Raw genomic sequence first — 25,379 nt, 5'->3', positions numbered from 1 at the left:
GACTCAAGCAAAGGTTTCGAAACCATTTGAGGCGATATCTGTTGATTTATTTGAGGTCAAAGGTCTTCACTATGTGACTATGGTCAACAGATACTCCTCTTGGACTTGCGTTGCTCTTTTGAGGAAAAGGGATACTACTTCGGTTACCAAAGTCCTAGACGCTTGGTTCCTTGATTTTGGTCTACCAGATATCATTCGTTCTGATGGAGGACCCCAATTCCGAGGTCCGTTCAAAGAGTGGTGTGACTCTCTTGGGATTTCTCACGAACTAACCTCACCGTATAATGCTCAAACTAACGGGCACGCCGAGTCAGCAGTCAAATCTATGAAACACCTCCTCATGAAATCCGGGTCTTGGCCCAAGTTCCTCATTGCCTTACGTGAGTGGCGTAACACGCCTACTTCTAAGAGCTTAAGCCCCGTTCAATTACTTTTCAATCGACGTCAACGTACTCTAATTCCCGCTCATCCAAATGCCTACAGGCCACTCAAACCATCCATAGTGGAAAACGCTAGGAAGTACGTCAATAACACCAATGAAAGAACAAGAAACCGGTACAATTTAAGAACACGATATTTACCACCATTACAAACAAATTCCAAGGTTCTCGTTCAAAACCCGAGGACAAGGAGATGGGACTCAACTGGCATCATTATGAATAAAAGAGCGAATGGTCATTCATACAAAGTCGAGATCAATGGAACATGTCAACCACGGAACAGAATATTTTTGAAACCATTGCCTCAAAAACGTGTCCGTTTCAAAATGTAAAGTTTATGTAGTTCGAATCATTTTAAAATCAATCACCTCATCTTTTAGGGGGAATTGTACGAGAATCAATCTATGTGGTCATTAACCATCTATGACCACGAGTCGTATGTTGTGCTCTCGGAGAATAAAGAGTTGAAGATCGAACACCGTCCATATGGGATATATGGTAAATGTTTGGGAATTCTCGGAATTCTCTTGAACCAGATGTCTTATCTAGGCTTCCAATGCAGCAATTGGACGCTGAAACTCTCACGAATTTGACGCAATAAACACCGTAACCAAAAAACGGCGAAAAATTAGAAACATTTCAAGTAGAAAACATGGAACCGTACATATGGTATGTGTTTGAGAATTCTCGGAAAACACATTTTTCCTTTCCTTTGAAATCGGGAAGTCGGGTTACAAGAGCGCGAAATCGCTTGTAGTACCGAGTAGAAAACAAAATTTGATTAAAACTGTCAGTGATCCAAAAAGGACTCTGTGTTGATCATATCTTCGTTGAATGACCTTGAGAAGTTCAGAACTCAAGACCTCAAGACTGGTAAACCCGACATCAGAGGGAAAGCACCATTATTCTAGAGTTTGTTCAAAACAGTTTCCACCCTTGGGATTCCGGGACTGAAACCTGATCAAATGTTTCCCCTGCGTGTTTCCCCTGAATAAATCAATCCACCCATTCCTCCCCCTCAGACCTCAGATCCTGAATTACTTGATAAAAAAATCACTCAGTCAGTAGCATGAACTAGCACAGAATTTGATCTTTATGACCAATTTGTGCCACCAGTGAGGTCAGTTTCTGGCAAACGCTATTAAAGATGAATAGTCGTTACTTTTTGATGAGCAATAACAGTATCTTTGAGGAGCTCTACAAATTGTACGTGAGGATTCGTGGATTTTACCTGACTGAATCACCAGGGCATTGAGAGGTTGGAGAGAGTTCATATCAGAGCTAAGAGGATAGTCAATCGATGGAGTATTAAGCCTTATGCAAATTGCTTGAAAGTCATTTGATTCCCAAAATTAGAGACCCGCCGTTTATACCTTGATATGAATTTAAGATAGTTTTGGGCGCAATTTGTCTAGCTTCTTTACACCTGGCCTTGCCCTTTTTGCAAGAAAAAGCCGTTTCATCTCCAGGTAACAAAGATGTTTGCAGCATTTGCGTTTTTAATGACATTTTATTTTTACTTTTTTCATCCATTTCTGAACTTGTTTCCCATAATCGCTTTTTTGGGAAAAGCAAAATGATACGCATCTTCTTCTTCAAATTCAATGCTTTATTTCAAAAACGACAATCACTTCTAGAATGAGAAATTATTCTTGTCCATGTTAAGGCTTGGCCTCAGCTGATCTCTTGCCATACTTATGTCCTCTCCTGTAGTGACCATAATAGGGTTCGGCCTCAGCTGATCTCTTGCCATACTTATGTCCTCTCCTGTAGTGACCATAATAGGGTTCGGCCTCAGCTGATCTCTTGCCATACTTATGTCCTCTCCTGTAGTGACCATAATAGGGTTCGGCCTCAGCTGATCTCTTGCCATACTTATGTCCTCTTCTGTAGTGACCATAATAGGGTTCGGCCTCAGCTGATCTCTTGCCATACTTATGTCCTCTTCTGTAGTGACCATAATAGGGTTCGGCCTCAGCTGATCTCTTGCCATACTTATGTCCTCTTCTGTAGTGACCATAATAGGGTTCGGCCTCAGCTGATCTCTTGCCATACTTATGTCCTCTTCTGTAGTGACCATAATAGGGTTCGGCCTCAGCTGATCTCTTGCCATACTTATGTCCTCTTCTGTAGTGACCATAATAGGGTTCGGCCTCAGCTGATCTCTTGCCATACTTATGTCCTCTTCTGTAGTGACCATAATAGGGTTCGGCCTCAGCTGATCTCTTGCCATACTTATGTCCTCTTCTGTAGTGACCATAATAGGGTTCGGCCTCAGCTGATCTCTTGCCATACTTATGTCCTCTTCTGTAGTGACCATAATAGGGTTCGGCCTCAGCTGATCTCTTGCCATACTTATGTCCTCTTCTGTAGTGACCATAATAGGGTTCGGCCTCAGCTGATCTCTTGCCATACTTATGTCCTCTTCTGTAGTGACCATAATAGGGTTCGGCCTCAGCTGATCTCTTGCCATACTTATGTCCTCTCCTGTAGTGACCATAATAGGGTTCGGCCTCTGCTGATCTCTTGCCATGCTTATGTTCTCTCCTGTAGTGGCCATAACTATTTTCGGGTTCGGCCTCGGCTGATCGTTTTGCTTTATTTTCTAAATGGTTTTTCTTGTGTACAACACCTCTTTTGGCAAGCTTCACTGCACTATAGTTGTTAAAATCGAAAATGGTACGTTTTTCCATAAGTTTTGTGTTCTTTTCTTCATTTTGACTTGAATTCTTTGCTGGGGCACAATCAAGTATCAAAATCAAAATGAGCAGAGTCTGTAGGAATAGAAGAAAATTATTTCAGAATGTTTCCATTTACTCCCTCTAGGTACTTACAAAGGTATCCTTCATGTTCATTGGATGTTTGTTTTTTGCTTCTTAATCCCAAACCAGCGTCCTCACAATGGCTGTGGAATCTTCTTCGTTAATGCTTTTGTAGTTGCAATTTTCTGTTAGTCTTTGTCTTGGGTGGGCAGGTTTTTCTTTGGTCTGTTGTGGCTTTTACAGTGTATGGTTTGGATATAATAAATTCATTGCTTAATTTTGCCTCTTATACAAGTTGTAAGCCGCTCTTTCAAAACACTCTTTTGCTATTTGATAATGATTCAACACTACCAAGGCCTCGCACGGCTGCTTGTGAAGTATGTACGTTATTACAGAGTGTGGGTAAAGTAGCGAGTAAGGAGGCAAGGTGGTTTAAACTAGAGGGCTAGTTTAAACACCTTCCCAATCTTATTGAGTAACTAATCACACATTTCCACGCCATATTTCGTTACCTCAATCAAAGTAACCGTCTCCCTTCAGTGATTAACAATGAAAGAATGTATTTAAAGAAAGAAGAAATGCTTATAAACAATGAGATTACTTTACTCGGGTGTGCAAGGTTTTCACTTTTGGGTGCTTCAGCGTGTTTAAAACATTTCTGGCACGTTGTAAAATTCGTTATTAAAATTTTAGCCCTCCAAGTTTTCCTGGTCCTTTAGTTGATTATTCGTTTCGACCACTAGAGAAGAAGTCAAGGTGTCGCCCAGCCAGCAAAAAATGAGGCTTGTGGACTTCACAGTTTTTCTCTTTAGCATCTGAAATAGCTTTCAACACTTTTCTAGGATCGTTGTGCTATGAAATTCCATCCCAAATGAACCCTACATTCAAGTGCTAGCCAGATCTGCCAAAACTAATTCGTTTGTGGATTAGATGTTATATGTGTGTGTATGTATTCTATATAATATAGGAATATAAAGCTAAGTAGAATAAATACCTCTTTCATCTTGGAGTCCTATGGATGATATTCCCAGTAACGGTGAGGAATTCGGCAAAAAAATATCCTGCACCTTTCCATAATTCAGTTGATTTCTGCGTTGCTCTTCGTAAACAAGAAGACCCTCGAGCAACCCAAAACTACTTTTAGGTCAACTTCGACTCAGGATCGTTTCATGAATTTGTTCACGAGTTTCTTGTTTTGAGGTGAGACCCGTGTTCACCCCTTCCATTCAGTTTCTTTTAATCGACCTTTCCTGAATGCTGATAAATTCACGAAGTGCCGAACAAATTCAAAATTTTAGAGTTCGATCACACATCCGTTGATTACATTGCATGTTAGGGTGAGGTCAAGACGCAAAGTGTGTCTTGTAGTGTTTTAATAACCGGAACGTTCAAGACTTAAACCAGTTAGGGTATGACCAATTCTAAAGACCCGGAAGCATATTGGAAAATGCACCTTGATTCCGTTCGACACAATGGCTTCCAACTTTCAATGAATAACTTATTTTTCTAGCAAATCATTTGATAGAAATAATAAGTATTAGTGTGTTGGAATGAAATAAGTGACAATCTTTTAAGTAGCTATTGGCTTTCCGACTTTCCCGGCATATTTTTTTCTATTTTAATCCCTATAATACCCTCTCTAAATCTAAAACTCATAAGAAAATCACTATAATCTTACAGAGAAAAAATAAAAACGCCTAAGCCAATCTTGAACATAATCTAACGGCTAGGTCAAAAAATGTGCATATTCTAAGCTGAGCACAACGAAGGCACAAATTGAACGAGTTAACAAAACGTTGAGTAGGTCTTAACCACGTGATACTAGCTCATTGATTTTGTGCCATCCTTGTGCTGAGTTTTCCGAACTCATAACTCTAACGGGTATTTACGAGAAAAAAAATCATTAAATTGGCTTGCTTTTAATTGCGACGATCTAAGTTACTTATCTTGTCAATACATTTTAAGAAGGATTCCAGACTTGCTCCGATCGGAAATATGCTGATTTGGTGGCAAATTTGTTCACATCTTTTGGGCCAGTTTCAATGTTCAGAGAATGGCCGAGGAATCAATAGTGCTACATCTTGCACCAAATAAGAATGGAAATAAGAATAATTAAAGAGAAGTAGAAAATAGAAAGAGAGTGAGGAAACGGTTAGTTGTCGCAAAGTAGGCGATGGTCCAGATTGGAAAAATCCATTTTCAGCTCCCGTCGTTGATGGAATTTGGCTGCTTGTTTTTTGGCTGACAAAGGTCCGTTACCGTCAATATTCCGAACGGATATCGTTCATCATAAGAAACTGAATTGGGACAAATTTGTGTCCTGAAGCATACAAAATCGGACAATTTGCAAGCAGTCACATAACTGTTAACCAAAATGATCATGCCTTAGCTACACGAAGAGTGAAGAGTGTTACTTAAATGCCGGATTCTTCAAGCGTAAAAAAAATGCGATGAGTGATTCTTCTGCAACCTCGAAGCAAGCATCTTTGAATGGAAACCCCCCAGAGTTGTTGGTGAAGCTAAAAAAATAAAGCCCGATTTGTATGGGTAAAGATTCTAACAAAACTGTCTATAACAATTAGAGCCTAGGAACAACATGCTTGCAGGATTGTTTTCAAGTCATATATTGTACGTGGTATGCAACAACAGTTGTAATATGTGTTGTAAGCATAGCAATTCGATTTGGTTCGGAGATTTTACAACCTGAAATCACAGAGGGACCGTGTGCAGTAAAGCCTTACAAAAATAATACCAAATTGCCAACTAGACTGATTAGTAAAAATTGAGTGATGAAGTAATTCATGACCATTGTTGTTTCACAACTTAGGAACACAATTTTGCAACTTGCAAGTGGTATTTACTAACACTTGGTAAATCATCTAATGAATGAAAAGCATGAAAATAACAAACGTGTTATCTTCAATCGATAAATCATTTTTTCAAATATGAAGGAAATACATCACAAATTGCAAGTTAGGAAGAGTACAATCAAACAACAAAAGCATCTGTCCCCAGTGCAAAGCCGTAGCAATTTTCAGATGCTTCACAGCTTGGAAAAACTATCATTGATTTAATGTTTTTTTTTCTTTTGTTCATTTCAGTAAAGTTCACAAAAAGAGGTTTAAAGAAAGGCAAAAATGACGAACATGACTGTTCATGCTATTGAGTTTGTTAAAGAAAATATTGGGCATGAACAGGTTAACGAGCATAAGGTTTTGTTCATCTCAATCTTTTGAAGAAGCAGTTTTCTTTGGCGATAATGGGTTCTTAAGATACAGTGTTATTTTTATAGCATTTAAAGACCATTATTTAATCAGTGGAAATTGAATTTGTGTAAACGAATTATTGGAAACCTTGTTTTCAGCCACGTGTCTATTTTGTATGAGAAATAGAGCAAAATCAGTCCTGCCCAAACCGGAGGGGAAAATGACGCTCGGCTTAAGACATCAGCAATAGCCTCCTTACGCTGCACGAAATATGTTTTATGTTCTGCACTTCAGAGGGCACTTTACCATTGAACCTCTACCAAATAGAGGGCCGATTGGGCCAATTCCTTTATATTGCATTATAATGCTGTTGGGTTTGTTTTTGGTTAATTCTATCAAAATCTTATTTATAATTAGTGCCCCGAGTCACATAATGTCCGGAATAGAAAATGCGTTCAAGCCAAGGCAAGAGCAGTTTATTCAGCAATCTACCGTGCCTCTTCCCGGTTTTTTTGGGCCGTGTGACGTTGCAAATAAGGGCCCGTGTTCGGACATTTAGGCAAGCGCTGGTACCAACAAACAAACTTGCCTGCCAATACCAGTGATGCAAAATTTGGCGTTTCAAACTGGTTTTAACGAGACTGACTTTTCCTCATATAGCAAATGACACCGTTTACGTGGCCCGGAAACCAAGAAGAGAGGGACACTTCATTATTTTGACTGACCTGGATTCTCGAACGCTGGAAGGTGTAACTCTTATTAAAACTTATGCCAAGCCTCAACGGCCACTAGACTGATGCTGATGAAGCTTTTCTATGGTTTTAAAAGTTGATCTGATTGAGTAAAAGCGTAGTCAGCAGATTTGAATGTTCATATTTAGTATTTATTCATATCACGGATAAGAATCAACAGGGTCTTGGTCATGTTTGTAGGAAAACTGATCAAACTCTCAGATTCCCCAACAAGACCACATTCATAATGATAATAGCGATCGATGGTGATGATTGTTGAATGATATATTCTTTACTGTAAGTATGCTCGCAAACATATGTTTAAGTGTAACATTTCGTTTCATTTAAGTATATCCATCCTAGGGGTGATTTCAGAATTTCAGGGGGGAGGTTTGAGAGGAGTCAAGAGTTTTGTTGATACAAGTGATGTCATATTGCTACAAATGGTACTAATTGGGGCACTTCAACCACAGAATGTGAAATGTTGTTGAGTGAGAGAGATCTTTAATAACGAGGGAGGTTGCCTTGGTGTAGGTAAATGCAAAGTAACTTACTGATGACGATGAATTGGAATAGAAACATTGGAAAAACTAGACTTTCTCCTAAAATTTGGTTCCATAAACGAGATATGTGCAAAACGTGGTGGATTTAGTGCAAGACGAAGCGAATGGCAAAGAGGTTGGAAAACACAATCTTCTCTTTCACCTGGGGAAAAGGACATCAATGAGGACAAACCAACTGGTTGCTGAGTACTGAGTGCGTGTGCATGGGGAAGTAAAGCCAACCAAAGAAAGGGTTTGCTAACGGATCCATTACCAACCATACATGTGTTCCAAAGGACCATTTTGGCAAAAGAAATGGGAGAGCTGGAGAGGGCAATGTTTCTAGAGCAGGACTTGGAATACAGACTCATTTCTCCAACATCGGAAGGGAGCTCCTCTGAAGGAAGGGAGGAAAGGAACTGAAAGGTATTCTAGAGCGGCCTCTGTGGGATGGGCCATCTACCAAAATGCAAAAAATGATAATAATTGTAATCTAATCACCAGCCTTATTGATGGTCAAAGTCACTCAAGATTAGGCTTGAGATTTTCCAAATTTGTTAAGGAATTGTGGTCCTGGAACAATTCTTTTCATCCGAGTCATCCTGCTTGATTACTGATATGGTGTCAATTTGTTTCGAAATGGGGAGGTTCTTTCTGCGTCTGACATTGTCATTATCGTTCATTCTACGAAAAATACCTAACAGGTTTCGCACTTACTCTCGAAAAATGGTCAACATAAAAAGTTGAGGATCTGCGGTGGTGGAACATGCTAGTAATATTACAACTATGGAACAACTATTGGTATTTCTTTCAACATGATTGCTCTCGTTCAAACAACGAGACTTGTAAGGAGGGTCTTTGGACTTCTTGTGAAAGACTTCAATTGTGGTGGAGTCGTCTTTCTGTTGTGGGGTGTCCTGGAGCTTGCAGAACATAAAACATTCGCTCAAAAAAACGCATTCTCTTCATCCTTTTTCATCTTGAGGTGCGTTCAGGGTGTCGGCGAGCGCACCTCCATCAATTCTCATTAAGCCAGATCGGAGTTCACTTTACGTCACACTGAATGGTCAATGACCGTCTGTTGATATTGTTCTTCAGTGGGAGGCGCGGTCGGTAACACGGGCAGGACAGAAGTGGGCAAATAGGGCGGGCTCTCATCACTATCGTTACATTCGACAACAACATCTCTTCCAATAGCACCTCCGTCCAATGGATTTTCGCCATAATAAGTGTGGTGGTGACCATTGAGTTGAATTGGCGGCGGAGACGGCTCTGGCTCATGGGCGTAAAAATGGCCCTCTTCATTGGAAACTGGGCGCACGAGCCGGCGGAGGCGATAGGAGGCGGATCTCATACCGGCAATGAGGGTATGACTCATGCGGCGAAAAGGAAGGCGCCTGTTTGTAAGACTGTCGGATACCGGAAGCGGCGCCCTTGCGCCGTTTGTATGGCAAAAATGATCTTGAAGATCTCGAAGCCTCGAATGGTTAGGGTTGGCGCCGTTGTGGTACGATGGGCCTCCATTAAAATGGTTCAGTGACGAATTTGGGGATGGTGCAGGGAACTGGAACAGACAATTAGGAACTTACAAATTCTGCCCAATTACATCTTATGAGAGGTTTTATCGAACTGCCTGATCCGACTTACCTCTAGTTTGAAGGTGACAAATGGCACAGGCAGTGATCTGGCTTTTAAACGCAGGATGACTAGACGATTTCAGACGCCAAGCTCCAGGACGGTTGATTGTCATTCAGGATATAACGGATCAAATGCTGACAAATATTCGAGGGCGGCTCGATAACAGAACTGATACTGATCCTCCGTTTGTACCATGGCAGGTCTTTGCGTCCTGAGAGCTCTGACCGTTTGGAATACATCAACGACGCCTTCATACTGCATGCGTTCTAAGACAATGCTCATCGAGATGAACACCCCTGTGCGACCAACACCGGCGCTGCAAGGACAAGAAAAAATAGGTTTAACGTTTTTTTTCTTCGTCTGGGTTTGGCACAAAAATATGGAGTGTGTAGCTTACCTGCAATGAACCGTAATCGGTCCCTCTTGACCGAATTGTTCTTTGGTTTTGTGCACCTGACCAATGAAATCGATGAAACCTTCACCACTCTTAGGAACACCCTGCTCTGGCCAATCTGTGAATTGGAACTGCCGAATTGTCCTAGATTGTCCGTCTCGAGCGTCAGTGACTTTGAACTCGCGAAGAAGATATTGTGGCATATTATATTCAGCCAGTGGATCAACAACAAAGCACTGATAGCGCGCAGATCGATCACTCGGCCAATATTGAGCACATTTTTCCTAAATTCGTCAATAATGTCAGCACTTGAATGAAGATGCTATTTGTTAAAGCCATTTTGCTCCTTACCCGACCCATCTCGCGTTGTTTGGTAAGCATTACTATGATGGTCGAGTTGTGTTCCCAGATCATGCGCCAGAAATCCTCCACAGTCTCGGCCAAGGGACCTTGCGTGGCAATGTAAGCGTTCCGATAGCGATATCCATCGATGTAACTTGCGTTGATGTAGTCACTACCCTCAATACCTTGAGAAGGAGTCAAACGTTAGAAAATTTGAAGGAAAAAAAATTGATGATTATTGCAAAAAAAAACCGCACCTCTGATTGGCTCTAAGCAGACCCTTGAAGATTCGTATGGAAGAATGTTAACCAAACGATTTTTGAACTTGTTACAAGGAAGGTTGGCCGAAAGGAATTTGTCTGGTTCTGTTTGGATACTGGCCAGCTTTTTGAACTCGATTTCCATGGCTGTAATATTATCCCCAAGTTCCATCTGCATCAGTTGTTGGATGTGATGATGCAGGGATCGGGCAGGGACCTCAGTGAAGCCGCAGTTGACGGCCTCAAGTAGAGCATCGTGAATGAAGATATACTGATCCTCCGTTTGAACCATATAGTTCCTCTGAGATCTAAGACATGTGACATGTCCGTACACATCTATCGTCTTTTCATGCCGTACCCGCTCCAACATTGAGTCTATGACAATGAAAGCTCCAGTTCGACCGACACCAGCGCTAGAGAGAAAAGAAGTTGTGATTTTGAAAGCAAACTGCGTCGTGCCTCCAAGAAAAAGGAATCATTTAGAATGTACCTGCAATGAGTGATGACAGGCCCAGCATCCATTGGGTTCATAGCTGTGATTCTTCTCAGGAATTGGAGGAATGGAGCAGGATGTTCCGGGACTCCGTGGTCCGGCCACGCTGTGTACTGGAACTGCTTCACCTCCCGGCGATCTGTGTAGCCAATCTGGAAATGGAACTTCGGGTTTCAGTCCTCGACTATGATATGAAGTTAGTGGGTTCTTGAACGACAAGTGAAATGGATGTTTCAATCCATGCAAACTGAGTTAGTTATGAACTGAACATTGGACAGACAAGGGCTAACGTTCTATGTAGAAACCGTCACTACGTTCTGGTGTCATGCTTGTGTTATTCTGTCCATCAAATTTACTAGGATGGTTCATATCCTGTGGAAATTGAGCTTTGATCATGGTAAGCTTGTGTTGATGTTTGTTAGGTTGAGGTGGATGTGGATGCTTACATTCATTCCCATGGGTGCTTGACTCACTCTCTGCAATTGGAACGTCCTAATGACATAACTAGCGAGCTCTTGAGTGTCTGTTAGAGTTACGGACATCACTCCATAACTCTCGGTGCCTCGTGTGGGCCAGTATTGGTCACATTTGATTCGAGCCCTCTCTTCCAATTTTGTGAGCATCACAATGGTTGAAGATCTCTGCTCCCAGACCATTCGCCAAAAGTCGGCAAACGTCTCTGGTAAAGGACCCTGGAAAGTTGTTACAATTGATTACTTCACTCATGAGATACGAGTGCCATTGGCATGATTGGTCAATTATTACCTGGGTGGCAATATAGGCGTTTTGCTTCCTGTAGCCATCACAGTAGTTGGCGTTGATGTAGTCGGATCCGAGGACGCCGTCTGCCGGCTGTAAAACCACCCGCGAATGATCGTAAGCGATGACATTGGCGTAGCGGTTCTTGGGTTTGTTAATCTCCATCGATGAATTGTCCCACGTGAATTGCTGGCCCGGTTCAATGCTCTCATATTCCTGAGAAAACTTCAGATTGTCATTGGACTTCAAGTCGTCAATGTGTGCATCCATTTCCGACACTGGTATAGGGGGATGAGATATCATGCCAGGGGTCTGGAAATTCAATCGTCTAAGCTCCACTGGATCTGAAGGCGCCACGAGGGTAACATGGCCTCCAGTTCCGCCCATTGAAGTTGGCATTTCAAAACCCGCCATCAATGGCGTATGGACCGCACCTTGCTCCAGAGGTTGATTAGGATTTTGACGCCGACGTTTCAGTACGCAAATTAGCAAGACAAAGAAGAAAAATAGGATCACGGCTAATATGGGACCAACAATCCACATCATGGAGGCTTGTTTTGGATTGGGCAGTCCCTTGGGATCATCGCCATTGTATAGGCCACGGCCAGGTTTCGGCCTCTGAGGAGGTGGACCGGGTGGTTCTTGCATCATGTCCAAAGACAACTCTGGTGAAAATGGACTAGAGGTATACAGATGCTTCTGAGGAGTGTCAACATAGGCTCGAACAAATATCTTGTACAAGATGCCTTTGTTCAGTTTATTATTGATGAATCCCTCATAGTTCTGACTATTGCCCAAGACAAACGTGTAGGGGATGGATCGTTGGAGGAACTTGGCGGCAATGTATGGCTTGTCCTCATCTTCTTCCTTATTGGCCAGTGACGCTTTGCTATTGCTCACCAAATCTGCAGTGTTAAATTGATCTGGATATTTGACACCACTAGAGTTGCTATGAGGTATCACCACCAAGTAGTAATGACTAATTGGCCCATACTCCTCAGAGGCTTGGGGCAAGAACACAGTCAATTCACCTCGGTCGTGGGCCCGTACACCGTAAAAGTCTGGCTTAACCATGGGCTGCGGTGCAGCCATTTGAGTGGTGACCGTGATCTTGGCTGGTGGTCGATAAGATCGATCCGATGGAATGGCAGACACGTTTACATGATAAGTGGTGAACGGGGACAGGTCCTTGATTTTGTACTCTTGAGTCTTGGGCGACACCAATATGGTGATAGGTTGGACTTGGGCTGATTGTGTGATTCCTTGGGCGTCCACAAATTCCTTGTAGGCATTATAACTGATCTTGTAATTGATTGGCGTAAGCCGAATAGGTTGTCCCCAAGACAAAGTCATGGTGTGAGTGGTCACCTCAGTTGCTCTCAAGTTCAAAACGACATCCTGTGGCTTAACCTTCTCATTGATTCTTTGGGAAAGGCGACCCAAGCCATCGTGTGTTCTAGCTGCCACAGCTATAGCATATCGAGCATCTCTCTCCAAATTGATGAGTTCGGCTGATGTGGTCAGACCCACAGACTTGCGTTGCCACTTGTCAAGGTCGTCGACCTCGGTCATGGTGTAAAACAATTCGTATCCAATAACTTTCGTCCGTAACGGCACAGCTTCCCACCACACCTCGATGGAAGAGTCTGAAGTAGCCATGGCCTGGACATGTTGTGGAGCCCGAATAATGTTCCGGTCAGTCCGGAAAGACACCTGAGTGCTCCAAGGACCGTAGCCTTTGCGAGTATTGGCCCGAACACTGAATTTGTACTCGGTGTTGTCTTCTAGGTTGGCGAATACCGTTTTCTTCTCTGTGGTAGAGCGCATTCGTTTCTCCTCGGGAGTCACGGCTTTCCAGAACTGTATATCGTACATCGTGATTTGTCCATTTTGAGCAATTTCTGGCGGCGGATCGTACGAAATCTCGATGACATCGGGAGTCTGGAAACGAGTCGTAATGTTCTTTGGGGAGTCGGAGGGAACGCCTTCCGGGGTGAGAAATGCTTTGATTGCCTCTTGCCCAGCTCCCACTTTGTTCATCCCAGCTACACGAAATTCGTACTCGATGCCCTTCTCCAGATTAGAGATTTCTTGATGTTGCACCTCGGGGTCAGTGATTCTGATTTCGGTTAACTTTTGGCCGCGGTGACCATATCGAACCCGGTAGCCTTTCAGTTCTCCGTAAGTCTCCATAGGCTTGGTCCACTCAATGTCCATGGTTATTGTGGGGTCCTTTTTCACAATTCTAAATGAAAATGAATGAATACAAATGTTAGCACATGTCTTAACCACGTGTTAAGAAAATGTTCTATAATACTGTTCATACTTCAAATCGATGTTGGGTCTGGTGGGAACACCTCCTGGGGTTTTCACTTTCACGGGTTGGCTTCTGGTTCCGTCACCTTTTCTGGTGAGAGCGGCTACTTGAACCACGTATCTAGTGTCGGGCTGGAGATTTGTCACATTGAATGACGTCACGTCCGAAGACCCCGTATTAAATCGCAAAGGCATTTGATAATAGAGGGATTCCTGCAAAGGTCAAAAATTTCTTCTTGATCCTGATATTCCTTCAAAGCCACTTCTCTCATGCGTCTTTACCGTGTTCTTGGGCTGGACGTAGATCTGATATCCACGGATAACGCCATTTCGGTCCTTATCCGATGGAGGATCCCAGGTCACTTCCACAGAACTTGAGTTCAAGGGTTGAGCTGCGACGTTTTGCGGCTCTCCAGGCACTGAAAAAGTGAGGCTTTTTAGTGATTTGAAAAGGATGTATTCATTCAAACATCAATTTTCGTAGTATACAGGGATGAAGTAGGTTAAATATTATACAGGGATTGGATATACAGGGCCAATGGGTGAAGGCAGCTGGAACGTCGACCATCTGGTTGTTTAATTCCATGTTGTCCTGCATGCAAAACCCTATAGAGTTTGGTAGCGAATTGATCTAGTTAAATAATCCTATTATAAAATCAATTTGCATGAGATTCTAAGATTTGGAAGATGAACGACCTGGTCCTTTTCAAGGCAAGTAGTAATAGTTATAATAATGATAACAACAACAACAACAACAACAACAACAGCCTACTTAGAATAATATAGGCTGAGCTCAAAACTGATAGAAACATAGGTTAGATCATGGACGCTCACATTATTTCCAAAAGTCCGTGGTTAGGCACATTGTCCTACCGGGTGGTTCTGACTGAAATTCACTTCAAACAATTCACAGTAAAATGTAAGTAATTTTTGGAAACATTGACTGTCACTAGTTTAAAATGCATACAACAGACTTAAAACAAAACGTGAATTAGACTTTGCGTTTCAATATATTGTATCTATGGAAACATAAGAAGACGTCCGATGGGGATTAAACATGATTGGTTGGATACAACCAAGATTAATTTGTATGATTTGCCTCTCTATCTTTGTCTTAAAAGCGTGTAGAATTAAAAACCTTACATATCATCTTACTCAAATCTTGAAATATTTCTGAGAATTTTGAAATAATTGAAGCACTTTTTACAACCACATGCTATTTGAGTACTGGTTTTGAAACGATGACCGTAGCTTGGATTCTAAATTTCCTGAGGCAAAACTCGACCTTGCACAACAAAACTGCCTTTCTTGAAGTGAAAGAAGCCAATAATTTAAGAAAACGTGTCCTTTCATTCAAATAGCTTTCCGTCATGGAGGCAATTAGCTGTTAACGTTAATCTTGAATTGAAAGAATGAAAATCCCAAACCACTTTTGGCAAGAATTTAAATAATATCAACAAGAGAGAGAGAGAGAGAGAGATAATGGAAAATCTAATCTAGTGAAGGATGATGCATGAGGCAGGATGGTATGGTTTTTGAGCTCATAAAAATATTGATTTCCAAAATTGACATGCGATTGATGATCTTGAGGAATCCAATTGGTACAGTAGTACACAAGACGTATTATTGATTTACTGCACAACACAAAACTTAATTTTAGGGACACCCTTAGCTAAAGGTGCGTAAGAGAGATAGAGATAGAAACGGCATCACTACACTCAATGGAGTACATGTCATCATCACCTAATACTTACTGTAGATGGCTGTAGTGTCGCAAAATTTGGATGTTTTTTTGGTCATAAAATTTTCCAAATTTCAAGGGAGGAGAAAAGGTAAAAATGGGAGGGAGAGAGATATAAATTGATGATGAAGTTTTTTTCTCGGTTAATGCTTTTCTTTTTCATTGGAAATGGTTTTCCCATTTCGAGTCTGGATTGTGTGGTGCATGAACTTAAAAGAGTGACAAAATGATTTTCATTTCCAAGTCGATTTTGGTTTTTAAAAGTTATTTTTGGGTATGTTTTGAGTGGGTGATGACAAGTGGTGAGTAGTGAATATATGTCATGAGTATTTAAGTTCTACAAAAATTTCGTGTTGAATTTTTAATAAAATAATGAAAAATATTGATTAAGAAAACTAATCATGATGTGTTTTTGAGGCTAGCAAAAAATCAGCCAATTTACAGATTTCAATTTGTTAAATTTTCATTCACGGTATTCTCACGTGCCAAATATATTAAAAAATATTTCATATTGGCGTTAAAGAAGAAGATACATAAGTCGTGTAAATTTGCTTTTGTTGTCAATGTCGCTTCAAATTGTTGAAACTTCATAAAATTAAACTTGTGTTCTGTTGGAAAACTTTGTTAACAACACTGACATGCAACATGTAGAAAATGAGCGAAAGAAACGACTACAAGATAAGTGTGTCTTTTGTACGGAAAGAAGAAGAAAACCAAAATGTATGGTTGGGATATCGTTCGGTAAGTGTTAGTAGTGTGCGGTTGTGTACGATTGTTTTTTTTTCTAATTATGTGGGCAATGACGTGGGAAAATCCTTCTTGTTCTTCTGTTTCATTGCATATTGGGTCAAAATGTTGACCCTTGGCTTTACTGAATTCCTGCAAATAATGCAACAATGGGTCTAAAAAGGTTGCTTGTTATTACGCTTGTTCATGATGAGGCATATCCTCCGGTTTAGATTGGTGGATGTTGACATAAAGCTTCATAGAATTAAACCCATTGAAGCATGATTTGTGTCCGTCATCTTTTCTTTGAGCCAAGGCATTCGCCAAGGCATTGGCCAAGGCCTAATTGGCCAAGGCCTAATTGGCCAAGACATTGGTCAAGGCAGGCTCTTTGAGCTACATACCATCTTCATCAGTCTTGATGATCACGGGATAAGAAATGGGTCCGTCCCCAATCTGAGTTCCGGCCAGCATCCAGATTCTGTACTCAGTCCACTTTCTGAGCTCATCAATGATGAACTCTTGCCGATCCGAGTCATTGATCTCAATCATGGTGGCATCCGAGTCGGTCCGAGAGTTAGGCACGTGGTATATCTTGTAATAGGTAATTTTACCGTTGCGCTTGTTCTCTGGAGGCGGCTGCCAGACAACTCGGATTGAAGTGGAGCTCTCCGGGTAAGCCTTTACCAAGTCTGGCGGCGCGCCGGGAACTTTAGGAGGGAGAAAAGAACGAACCAAATAATAATAATAATAAGACGAAAACCGAACAAACGATAAACAAAACAGTCTAGCCGAGAAGAAACGCCAAAGCATAGTTGGTCATGGTTGGGTGAGTGTTGGGATTCCAACTAGGAAAAATGGTGCCTCGACATTGCGAATCCCTTGGTTTAGCATACGTTTATATACACACATAGGAGTGCTTGAGGAACATCGAAACGGACTCTGCAAACCGATCGTGTGGCATCCAGATATCACAAACCATCCGGATAATAGAGCCAGAGATCACTTTGACAGAGCTTGTGGTGCTTTAGTAAAAGAGTGAGGAGGAGTGCTGAGTATTGTACAACTTTTGTTCCAGGACTAGTGTGGGCAGTGCTGGCTAGTTTACGAAGAAGAAGAAGAATCGGGTAGATGGAACGGAAAGCAAAATGCGGTGCAAGTTGTGACAATTCCTTCCCCATTGTTAATTGTTATTTCACTTCTTCAATGAAGTGATGCAACCAAACTCACCGAGAAAACAACTTTTGTCACCTTCGCATCGTCAGAAAAGCCCTGACAAACGTTTCTGTTTTGAGTATGTGATTCACTGTTCAAGGGATAAGAGTGATTTGGGGGGGTTACGTAGGAATGAGAGGAGGGAGGGGGGCTTTTTACGTTTGTTGCACCGTTTAAGACACCATGGATTGGACAGACATGAACCGCCTTTATTGCGACGACACCACCACCACCACCACCTTCGATATTGGTTTGCGAGAGAATGTTCCCGGGATTTGATGGGACTTACCATATTGCTCGGTTCGAACTGCAATGGGAGGGGTCGTGGCACCTTCTCCTCGTTTGGACTTGGCTGCCAACCAGATATGATACAGGGTGTTAGGGTATAAACCCTCGAGGTAATACTCTTTTGAGACGGGCAAAGACCGGTGGTTCTCAAACTGGAACGCATTGAAGGTTAGAATAAGACCACCGGGTAAGACCAGAGGCAGCTAGCTCGACACTCACGTCAGGGGTAAAGGTATCGTTCCAGTAGAGCTCGTAAGACACGATGTTCTCGCCCGAGTGCGCAGGTTGTTCCCAACTCAATCGGACAGAGGTCGCCCTGGCTTCGGAAACCCGGAGATTGGATGGCTGAGAGGGAACCCCTTGTTGAGTCTTCACTTGGACTGGCGCAGAGGGTGGCCCAGGACCAATGGCCGTGTAGGCTTCCACCCTGATGGTGTATATGGTGTGTGGCGTCAAATCCGAGATCGTGGTCAACTTGTTGTTATCTACAAACTGGGACTCCCATTGTGACAAAGACAAGCCGGGGTTGGTGGTGTAATACACCTTGTAGCCCTGCAAAACGTTAGTCGACGATGTAATATGAGACACGTAAGGGCGGATGTCTGTGGAACATACCGTCACTGGTCCATTTTGAGCCTGAGGCTCGTTCCATTGAATGACCATGGTCGATGAGCTCAAAGGCCGCACAGAAACGTTCCTAGGGGCATATCCTGGTGCTGGAAAAAAGAGGACACGGATTTAAATGACAGACTTGGTTGGCGACACTACTGTGAGTTATTGTGACTTACTATTGTTATTTTCCACGTCTGAGGAATATCGGAGAGAAAAGTTAGGAGAGAAAAAAAACTGATTAGTATTAGTTCGGGAGGTTTTTGTATGTTTCGCGTTATTCACAATTTCAAAGCTACTCAAAAAAGGCTCAAGATTCGCATTTCACACCAAGAACAAAGCTGAACAGAACTGTCGATATCCAATTACAAACTGATCCAAGCAAGCACGGAAGTGAGAAATCAAATGCAATGATCATTTTTTCCCATCTAGCAAATGGCATAACAGTCATCCTTTACAAGCAAATTTGAAAGCAAATCTCGGAAAAGAAAGTGAGGCCGAGTAGAGCAAGCTATATCAATTGGTTGAAAAAAAAACCGGCAGAAATTATGTCAAGAAAATTCTACGTCAAGCATAGGCAACAATCTTCTATCCAAGAAAATACCTCTCTCTTCAAGGAGCACGGAGGAGAAAATTTTGATTCTATTATTATCATCAGGAATTAAACACATCCACCCCCTCCCTTCCCCATGAAGCGTCCTCTTCAACACCATGTTTTGAATATAGTTTTTCGTTCTCATTCTTACTTATGTTCATTAATTCAATAAATAAACCAAATCAGTCCCAAAAACCCTTTTTACTTTTCCCATTTTTGGTTAGTTATTAAAGTGTCTTTCCGCATCCATGACAAAATCCACCATCAGACTGTACCTGTTTCTCCTGTTGTGGTCACAACTGGCATGGATTTGTCGCCTCGGCCCACATTGTTCACGGCCAATACCACAAACTCGTACTCGGTGTATGGGGTCAACCCACGGATGTCATAGAACGTAGTGATGGCGCCCGAGATCTCCTTGTAGTCCCAACTCGCCAATTTGGGCTTGTACTGAATGACGTAGTACTGCACCTCAGTGGGCGATCCCGGATATGACCACGAAAGACGCACCGACGTCGGAGTCACTTCTGAGATCTTGACCTTACTCGGAGGTCGAGGCAGAGCTGGAAATACATATGACGTTGAGGACTCCGAGGATACCTTTCCGCAACTGCATTGAGCCTACCTTGAACTCGGACGATGGTGGTGGCCTCGATGATACCTAGTTTGCTGGCAGCTACACAAGTGTAGTTCTCCGTCTCTTGGATGTTATGCAATTGGAGAACATTCATTCCGATAGGGGGAGCCATTCCGGGGGTTACATCCTGGTGAAGGTAGAGAGATCTTGCATTATCAACAGCCGTTTTCTATCAGTTCGTTAAAGGTGTCATACTTGCGATCCTCTGCGCCATTTCACATGCGGCATGGGACTGCCGTTAGCCACGCAAGTCAGGTTAATGCCTGACCCCACCATCACTTCATATTCGGATTCGGGGGGAATCGTGAACTGAGGAGGGACCCGTCGGACTGAAATTCAAAGGACATCCCATTTTGAAATGATAACATTAGGTTCCATGATCAACGCTGGGGTCCGCACTGCCCTACATTATTTGGGTTGGGTGGTTCAATTTTGGACATGACATGTCAAACAAGTCGTGATGGAGCCTCTTTGTTGAACAAGAAGTGGCCATAGGCAAATATAAAGCCCCCTAGTCAGGACCAAGGGGTGTTCTTTGACGTTCCATGGAACGCACACCGTTGGTGCGGCGTTCAGCTGAGGGTTCCATGGAAAGGGGCGCCTCTCCTCCTACCTTGCCAACAACCATTCCTCCGAGGAGAACACATTTTATTTCATTTTAAACCCTGCCATAAACTTTCACGTCGTTGTTCCAATTCTCTCAGGGTTACGCTGAATTTTAGCTCTAGACCTTGAAGGCTTGCCAATGACATCAAAGGTGAAGCCTTCGAAGCGACCCTGACGAGCAGAAAGCCATTTTGAGACTGACACCATAAATGTTCTTGGGTTTACAAACAACGAGATTATTCGCCAACCTAGAGTCTGGTCCATATGATCCGGTTCAAAAAGGTTTGCGACCCCATTTACATTTGTTTTGTCCTCTCAGTACGCACTTCAAACATACGTACCTCGCACGTAGAGTTGTGCCGAATAAGAATATTCCGTGCCCACTGCATTTTCCGCCACGCACTCGTATTTGCCTTGGTCCGTCTCTTGGCTGTCTTTGATTTGCAGCGACCCTGCAAGCACGAGGATGATCCATAACAAACTGGTAAACTAACGGGTTAGAAGGTGGTTGAAGATTCCAGATTTTGGCAGGAACTCCGACGACAACCAACGGGGCGCAATGAACAGAAAAAAGTTTTGGGATTCTACTTGAATGTGCATGTGAATGTAGCAATAATAGTAGATTTCGGTGGGAGCTCCACATGTTGAAAGCTGAGTGAAGGGAAGGCTGAAAGTTGAAAGCCAAGAAAGTTTTCAGGAAATCATGATCATTTGCACGGGTTCCTTCTGTCATCGTCATGCCATTCTAAAATGTATGGAGCAGTAGCACTACTCTATGCAAGTGAGTCGTGAAAATGGAGTCCCTTGGAGGTGAAATATTCAACATTGCTGTGGCTGCAAAACAATTATAAAGTTTGCTTTGAAAAACAGTTCTCCGAACGGCAGAAACGAACTTAGGGTTGTAAAGATCATATTTTTTGGTTCCACGAAAAACAGTCTTGTGCCACAAAAGGAGTGAATATTTCATGACTAGGGACCTGTGCAAATCATGGATGGGAGACCCGTGTCGATGGGTGTTTGGTCCCTTGAAACAAGGGCCTGGACATTGAATAATGGCTAACATTCGAGTTCGCCCGGTTCGATCGCTAGAGGGCGCTTTTATGGGCAAACCCTCTGATGGTCAAGATGCAGATTCGATATACATAGTTATTAGGGAAATAAAGACAAGGTTAACAGGGTGTCATCGACAAATACAACAAAGACTATAGCTCATAACACAAGACCTCATTATGCCTAGCAATAAAAATGTCTTTAAGAATATAAATCAGCACTTGAAATATCAATGCACATAAACAATGAGATACGTTGGTTGGTCTAGTTATTGTTGGTAGAGTAGTGCCTGATGTATTGGATTTGGATGAAGAACTTTGTTTCCAGTGTGTGCTGTGTTTATGACTAGTGTGTTTCTAGGTTTTTAGTTTTTGGAAAAGGTGTGCTTGTGTGTAAAATCGAGATTGCTACTTATTCCAAATCTCGTCTTATGTTCTAACAATTTGCTGAAGGGATAGCTGTTTCTCAGTTTGTTTTCGTGAACTAATTCAGACCTCAGTAGGTCCAAATGTCTGACTATTAATCCAACCTGAACAAAACTCCTATCCTGGTTTGCTGAGTTAGCTCTTGGTTTCCTGTTGTTGTAAAAGTCAGCTGATGATCAACCTGCTCACCTCGAAGTTTACCTTGTTCCGTAATGATGTACCGCGGATTGGGGTTCAATCGCATGCCATCCTTGACCCAATAGATATTGGGCTGAGGATTTCCAGTGGCTTGGCAGACGAGCAGGGCGTTTCTTCCTTTTTCCTCCACTTTCATCGCAGGGCTCTGGATTATCCGGGGGAATCCTGGTGGCAATGACTTGTCTGGAATGGATGCAAGAGGTGTTGAGTGAGGCAAGAAAATTCAAGTGTTTGGTTAAATTACGAGGGAGCAATGAGGTGTACAAAGGCGGACAATTTGGAATTAACCCTCCTTCAGGGACCAAGGGATGGATCGCGAGACTTGCGAGACCATATCTCGCGTTTGTCACGGAATCCGAAGAGGGAGAGGGAAACTTCAAGTGACAACTTTCTTGAAGACTCAATGGATATAAGTTGGCTGAAATTTCTTGCTGTCACCTCGACTTGTTTCCGGGAACTTTTCAAAAGGGATCCCAGTACCCCTTGCCTCATCTTGGCATAGATATACTTTACAAAGGGTAGATCGACCCAACTCGCCTTTTCGAATTTTGGATTCAAAATGAAAAGGCAATCTTTTCTGGCTAGGCCCCGAGAACCTTCCGAACGGATATGGGGTTGGGTTTTCCCGTTTTTTTACAAAATGTTCTTTCATCACTGAGGACGAATGGGAGACGACCCATTTTGTTCCCTTTCCTTTCACACAAACCAGACGATCTCGTAAAAATAGCTTTTCTATCATCAAAGTTTTCAATACCATACTGCAACTCCGTGTGGGAAAACGACTTTCACTAATGAAATCGTTGACTGGATGGGGTTTGGCTTGGGGGAGGATGAAGATAAAAATTTCAGCTCTCAAAAGAATAACTTGGATGAACAAGACGGAGCCACGAGGTTATCTGGATATGAAGGCCATATAATCATTCCATCAAAATTCCATTGTTCCCCCTTTCGTCATGTTTCACTGGATCCCTATGTCTTCCTGGGTGTTCGTACCTCTGTAGAGGGTCGAATATTTGCACTTCTTTAGCGACGACTATATTTCACATCATAAACCGTATTTCAGGATCGATCCCGTCTTCGTGCCTGCCATGGAAACATTGGCAGGCATCCCCTAATTTTGAGTTTATAGTATCCACAGTAAGCGACCAAATTCGTCAAAAAAGTGAAAATATCCCCACTATTCCATGGTAACCTTGCAGAAAAAAGTTTGGTTCCTTCGACTCGCTCCTCCTTTCTCCTTGGTCCTCATTGTGTTTGTTCCCCTCTGAGTTCCAGTCGAGCCTGACTTTGTTACACTAGAGTTACTCCTATTCTTCCACTTTTCCAGGAGAATGCAAATTTGTGGAAGTGCTCCACTCCTAGCTTCCTGGTCTCCTCTTCGTACTGAGGGTTCATTCTTTCCGTTCCTCCATTCCTCAATGCACAATCGTCAAAGCAGAGGGTCTTGTGGAGGGGAAAAAATCTTTCCATTCTTTCAACAGGACACTCGCGAAATTGTTGACCAGGAAGGTGGGTCTCCGGGTCTCCTCGTGACCATTCCCCGAAGGCCAAGTTTGGGTAATGGCCTTCTATGCAAGCTCGTTTGAAAAGCCCCCCCCCCTTATGTCAACATGGTTTGGCCAACATAGATGCGACGTGAGTTTTTCAAGAACACGTGTGTATGAATATAGATCTCACCATCGAAAATTTCCAATTCAATGCTGGCGGATACCGGATCTCCGACCCCATTCTCGGCCACGCATTCAAACTGAGTTTCTTTCTTACGAATCGGCTCGATCCTCAAGACAGATCCGCCCGTAAACTCAAGAATCGAATATCTGAAATGAAGTGACAATGCTTTTGTACGAAGTGGACTCTTACATTGGGGTGTTAGCGTCCCCTAACTAAAGAAAAGAAGAACTGTCCTCCCAAAAGATGAAGAACTCACCTTAATACTGTGCTGGGAATTTTGTTCCCATTCTTTCGCCATGTTATATGAGGCGTTGGATCACCCGTAGCCATGCATTGAAGGGCGGCAATTCCACCCGCTCGGACGCGTTGTCTTTGGGGAACTTCCGATATCACAGGAGGATCTATAAAAGAATCAGAAAAAGTGACTTAGTCGACTATATTCCACTAGTGGGAGGAATATTTCCTTTAAGGATCGACGTCGTGTCTGGTTTGGCCTTCAAGTGAGAGGCTCGGTCTCCGTCCGGGTGTCCTCATCCAACTTCATACTTACGGGACGTAAAATGAATGAACGGCGATTCGAGCACACTATTGGGGTATCCCAGGTTGCCTGCTCCCCCAGATGAGGAGGAGTGTGAGGGCACCCCATGCGTGTTGGTCATCTCCGTAGCAATCGGGAAGCCGAGGCGCCGGAGCTCTTGGTCCGAGATTTCCGTGACGGCCTCGGGGTCATAGTCAAAGTTTGCTAGTAACACGGATGTGTTCAGTGGGGGTAGAAACTCTATAGTGTCTGATTGAAAGCTAGTGTGAACGAAGGAGGACAAGGAGGAAGGGGACTTGAGGTACTCATAATGGGACTCTGTAAGGAATGGTCGGTTGAATGACAAAGGTATTCGTCCCCAGTATTCAGCACCGTCACCCGCGATCCATAACCAAAGTTTCCACTGTGTTTCCGACTGTTTACCCTTGCACATATCTCAAGCAATATCCCACGTGACCCGAGGCCATTGGGTACATCTAGCTCAAGATTGCCGTGTGAATGCAAATACTGTAATGCCCGGGCAGAGGAATGAAAACATAAGTCATATTCGATTCTTTTCTAATATCTCTTGTCGATCTTCTTTCTTCTTGATCCTAGTGACAAGACAACATGCGTTTTGTTCTAGTTCGAGAAACCATTGGGTCGAATCAGGATTAGTCTGGAAAGTGGCCAGACCATATGTTGCCCTTAATCAGAGACACGCTGGGAATCGAACAAACTGAGGGGAAAACCCTCGTTCATCAATTAGGGATGGGACAATATCGGGTTACAAGAATCCTTGTTCCAAGTTCTGTTCCATTCCATCGGTGAGTTTGCTTTTCAAGGATCTTCAATGGTGTTTCCTTCCCCTCCAATTTGGGCTCCACAAGGGAAGGGTGTCATTTCCAAATGTTCGGACCTCTCCTTCTCTTTCTCTCCCCCTCTCCTCTTCTCTTCTCGCCTTTCAGTTTTTCACTTGGAACTCACTTTTCCGACAAGTGGAACTTTTTTTTCGAGTCGTTTCCTCCACATTTCAGACAACTAATCCTCATCGGTTTTTGCGTATTTTCAATACTGAGGCTGAACATTTTCATTCCAAAGAGGGCTCAACAAATTCATGATGAAGATATTACGACCTTCAAGGACCGAGTCACTTTCTTGGAACTTCAACGTGGTCTCATAAATTTTCCCGCTTCAGAAATTGAACGTTTAAATTCT

General features: G+C 42.8%; 2 protein-coding genes across 11 annotated transcripts in view; both read right to left on the bottom strand.

Annotated features, from left to right (window-relative positions):
* Positions 1 to 2,028: 2,028 nt before the first annotated feature.
* On the bottom strand, positions 2,029 to 3,432 carry LOC131893004 (histidine-rich glycoprotein-like). Its single transcript, XM_059242911.1, has 2 exons — positions 3,275 to 3,432; positions 2,029 to 3,214 (listed from the first exon to the last, which is right to left on the bottom strand). The coding sequence occupies exons 1-2, from the start codon at positions 3,293 to 3,295 to the stop codon at positions 2,102 to 2,104; spliced, it is 1,134 nt and encodes a 377-aa protein (XP_059098894.1). The 5' UTR covers positions 3,296 to 3,432; the 3' UTR covers positions 2,029 to 2,101.
* A 3,837-nt stretch (positions 3,433 to 7,269) lies between these two features.
* LOC131892997 (tyrosine-protein phosphatase Lar-like) overlaps positions 7,270 to 25,379 on the bottom strand; it is a 65,618-nt gene continuing 47,508 nt past the window's right edge. For 2 of the 10 annotated variants that reach the window (XM_059242891.1, XM_059242890.1), the window contains exons 4-25: positions 23,901 to 24,045; positions 23,651 to 23,790; positions 21,965 to 22,156; positions 20,642 to 20,752; positions 19,890 to 20,023; positions 19,683 to 19,821; positions 19,333 to 19,620; positions 18,642 to 18,659; positions 18,469 to 18,569; positions 18,073 to 18,405; positions 17,855 to 18,005; positions 16,755 to 17,060; positions 14,166 to 14,302; positions 13,894 to 14,096; positions 11,574 to 13,812; positions 11,255 to 11,500; positions 10,806 to 10,960; positions 10,313 to 10,728; positions 10,065 to 10,240; positions 9,717 to 9,997; positions 9,329 to 9,635; positions 7,270 to 9,245 (exon numbers count right to left, since the gene is read on the bottom strand). In XM_059242891.1, the coding sequence (XP_059098874.1) occupies positions 9,428 to 9,635; positions 9,717 to 9,997; positions 10,065 to 10,240; positions 10,313 to 10,728; positions 10,806 to 10,960; positions 11,255 to 11,500; positions 11,574 to 13,812; positions 13,894 to 14,096; positions 14,166 to 14,302; positions 16,755 to 17,060; positions 17,855 to 18,005; positions 18,073 to 18,405; positions 18,469 to 18,569; positions 18,642 to 18,659; positions 19,333 to 19,620; positions 19,683 to 19,821; positions 19,890 to 20,023; positions 20,642 to 20,752; positions 21,965 to 22,156; positions 23,651 to 23,790; positions 23,901 to 24,045 (6,119 nt within the window). In that variant the 3' untranslated portion in view covers positions 7,270 to 9,245; positions 9,329 to 9,427. The remainder of the gene's footprint in view (positions 9,246 to 9,328; positions 9,636 to 9,716; positions 9,998 to 10,064; positions 10,241 to 10,312; positions 10,729 to 10,805; positions 10,961 to 11,254; positions 11,501 to 11,573; positions 13,813 to 13,893; positions 14,097 to 14,165; positions 14,303 to 16,754; positions 17,061 to 17,854; positions 18,006 to 18,072; positions 18,406 to 18,468; positions 18,570 to 18,641; positions 18,660 to 19,332; positions 19,621 to 19,682; positions 19,822 to 19,889; positions 20,024 to 20,641; positions 20,753 to 21,964; positions 22,157 to 23,650; positions 23,791 to 23,900; positions 24,046 to 25,379) is intronic. The other 8 variants (XM_059242895.1, XM_059242892.1, XM_059242898.1 and 5 more) reach the window with 8 other exon arrangements.

Source organism: Tigriopus californicus, chromosome 2, assembly GCF_007210705.1.
Source record: "Tigriopus californicus strain San Diego chromosome 2, Tcal_SD_v2.1, whole genome shotgun sequence".
NCBI lineage: Eukaryota > Metazoa > Arthropoda > Copepoda > Harpacticoida > Harpacticidae > Tigriopus > Tigriopus californicus.
The sequence above is the reverse complement of the archived record's forward strand: the minus strand, read 5'-3'. Positions and strand labels throughout refer to the sequence as shown.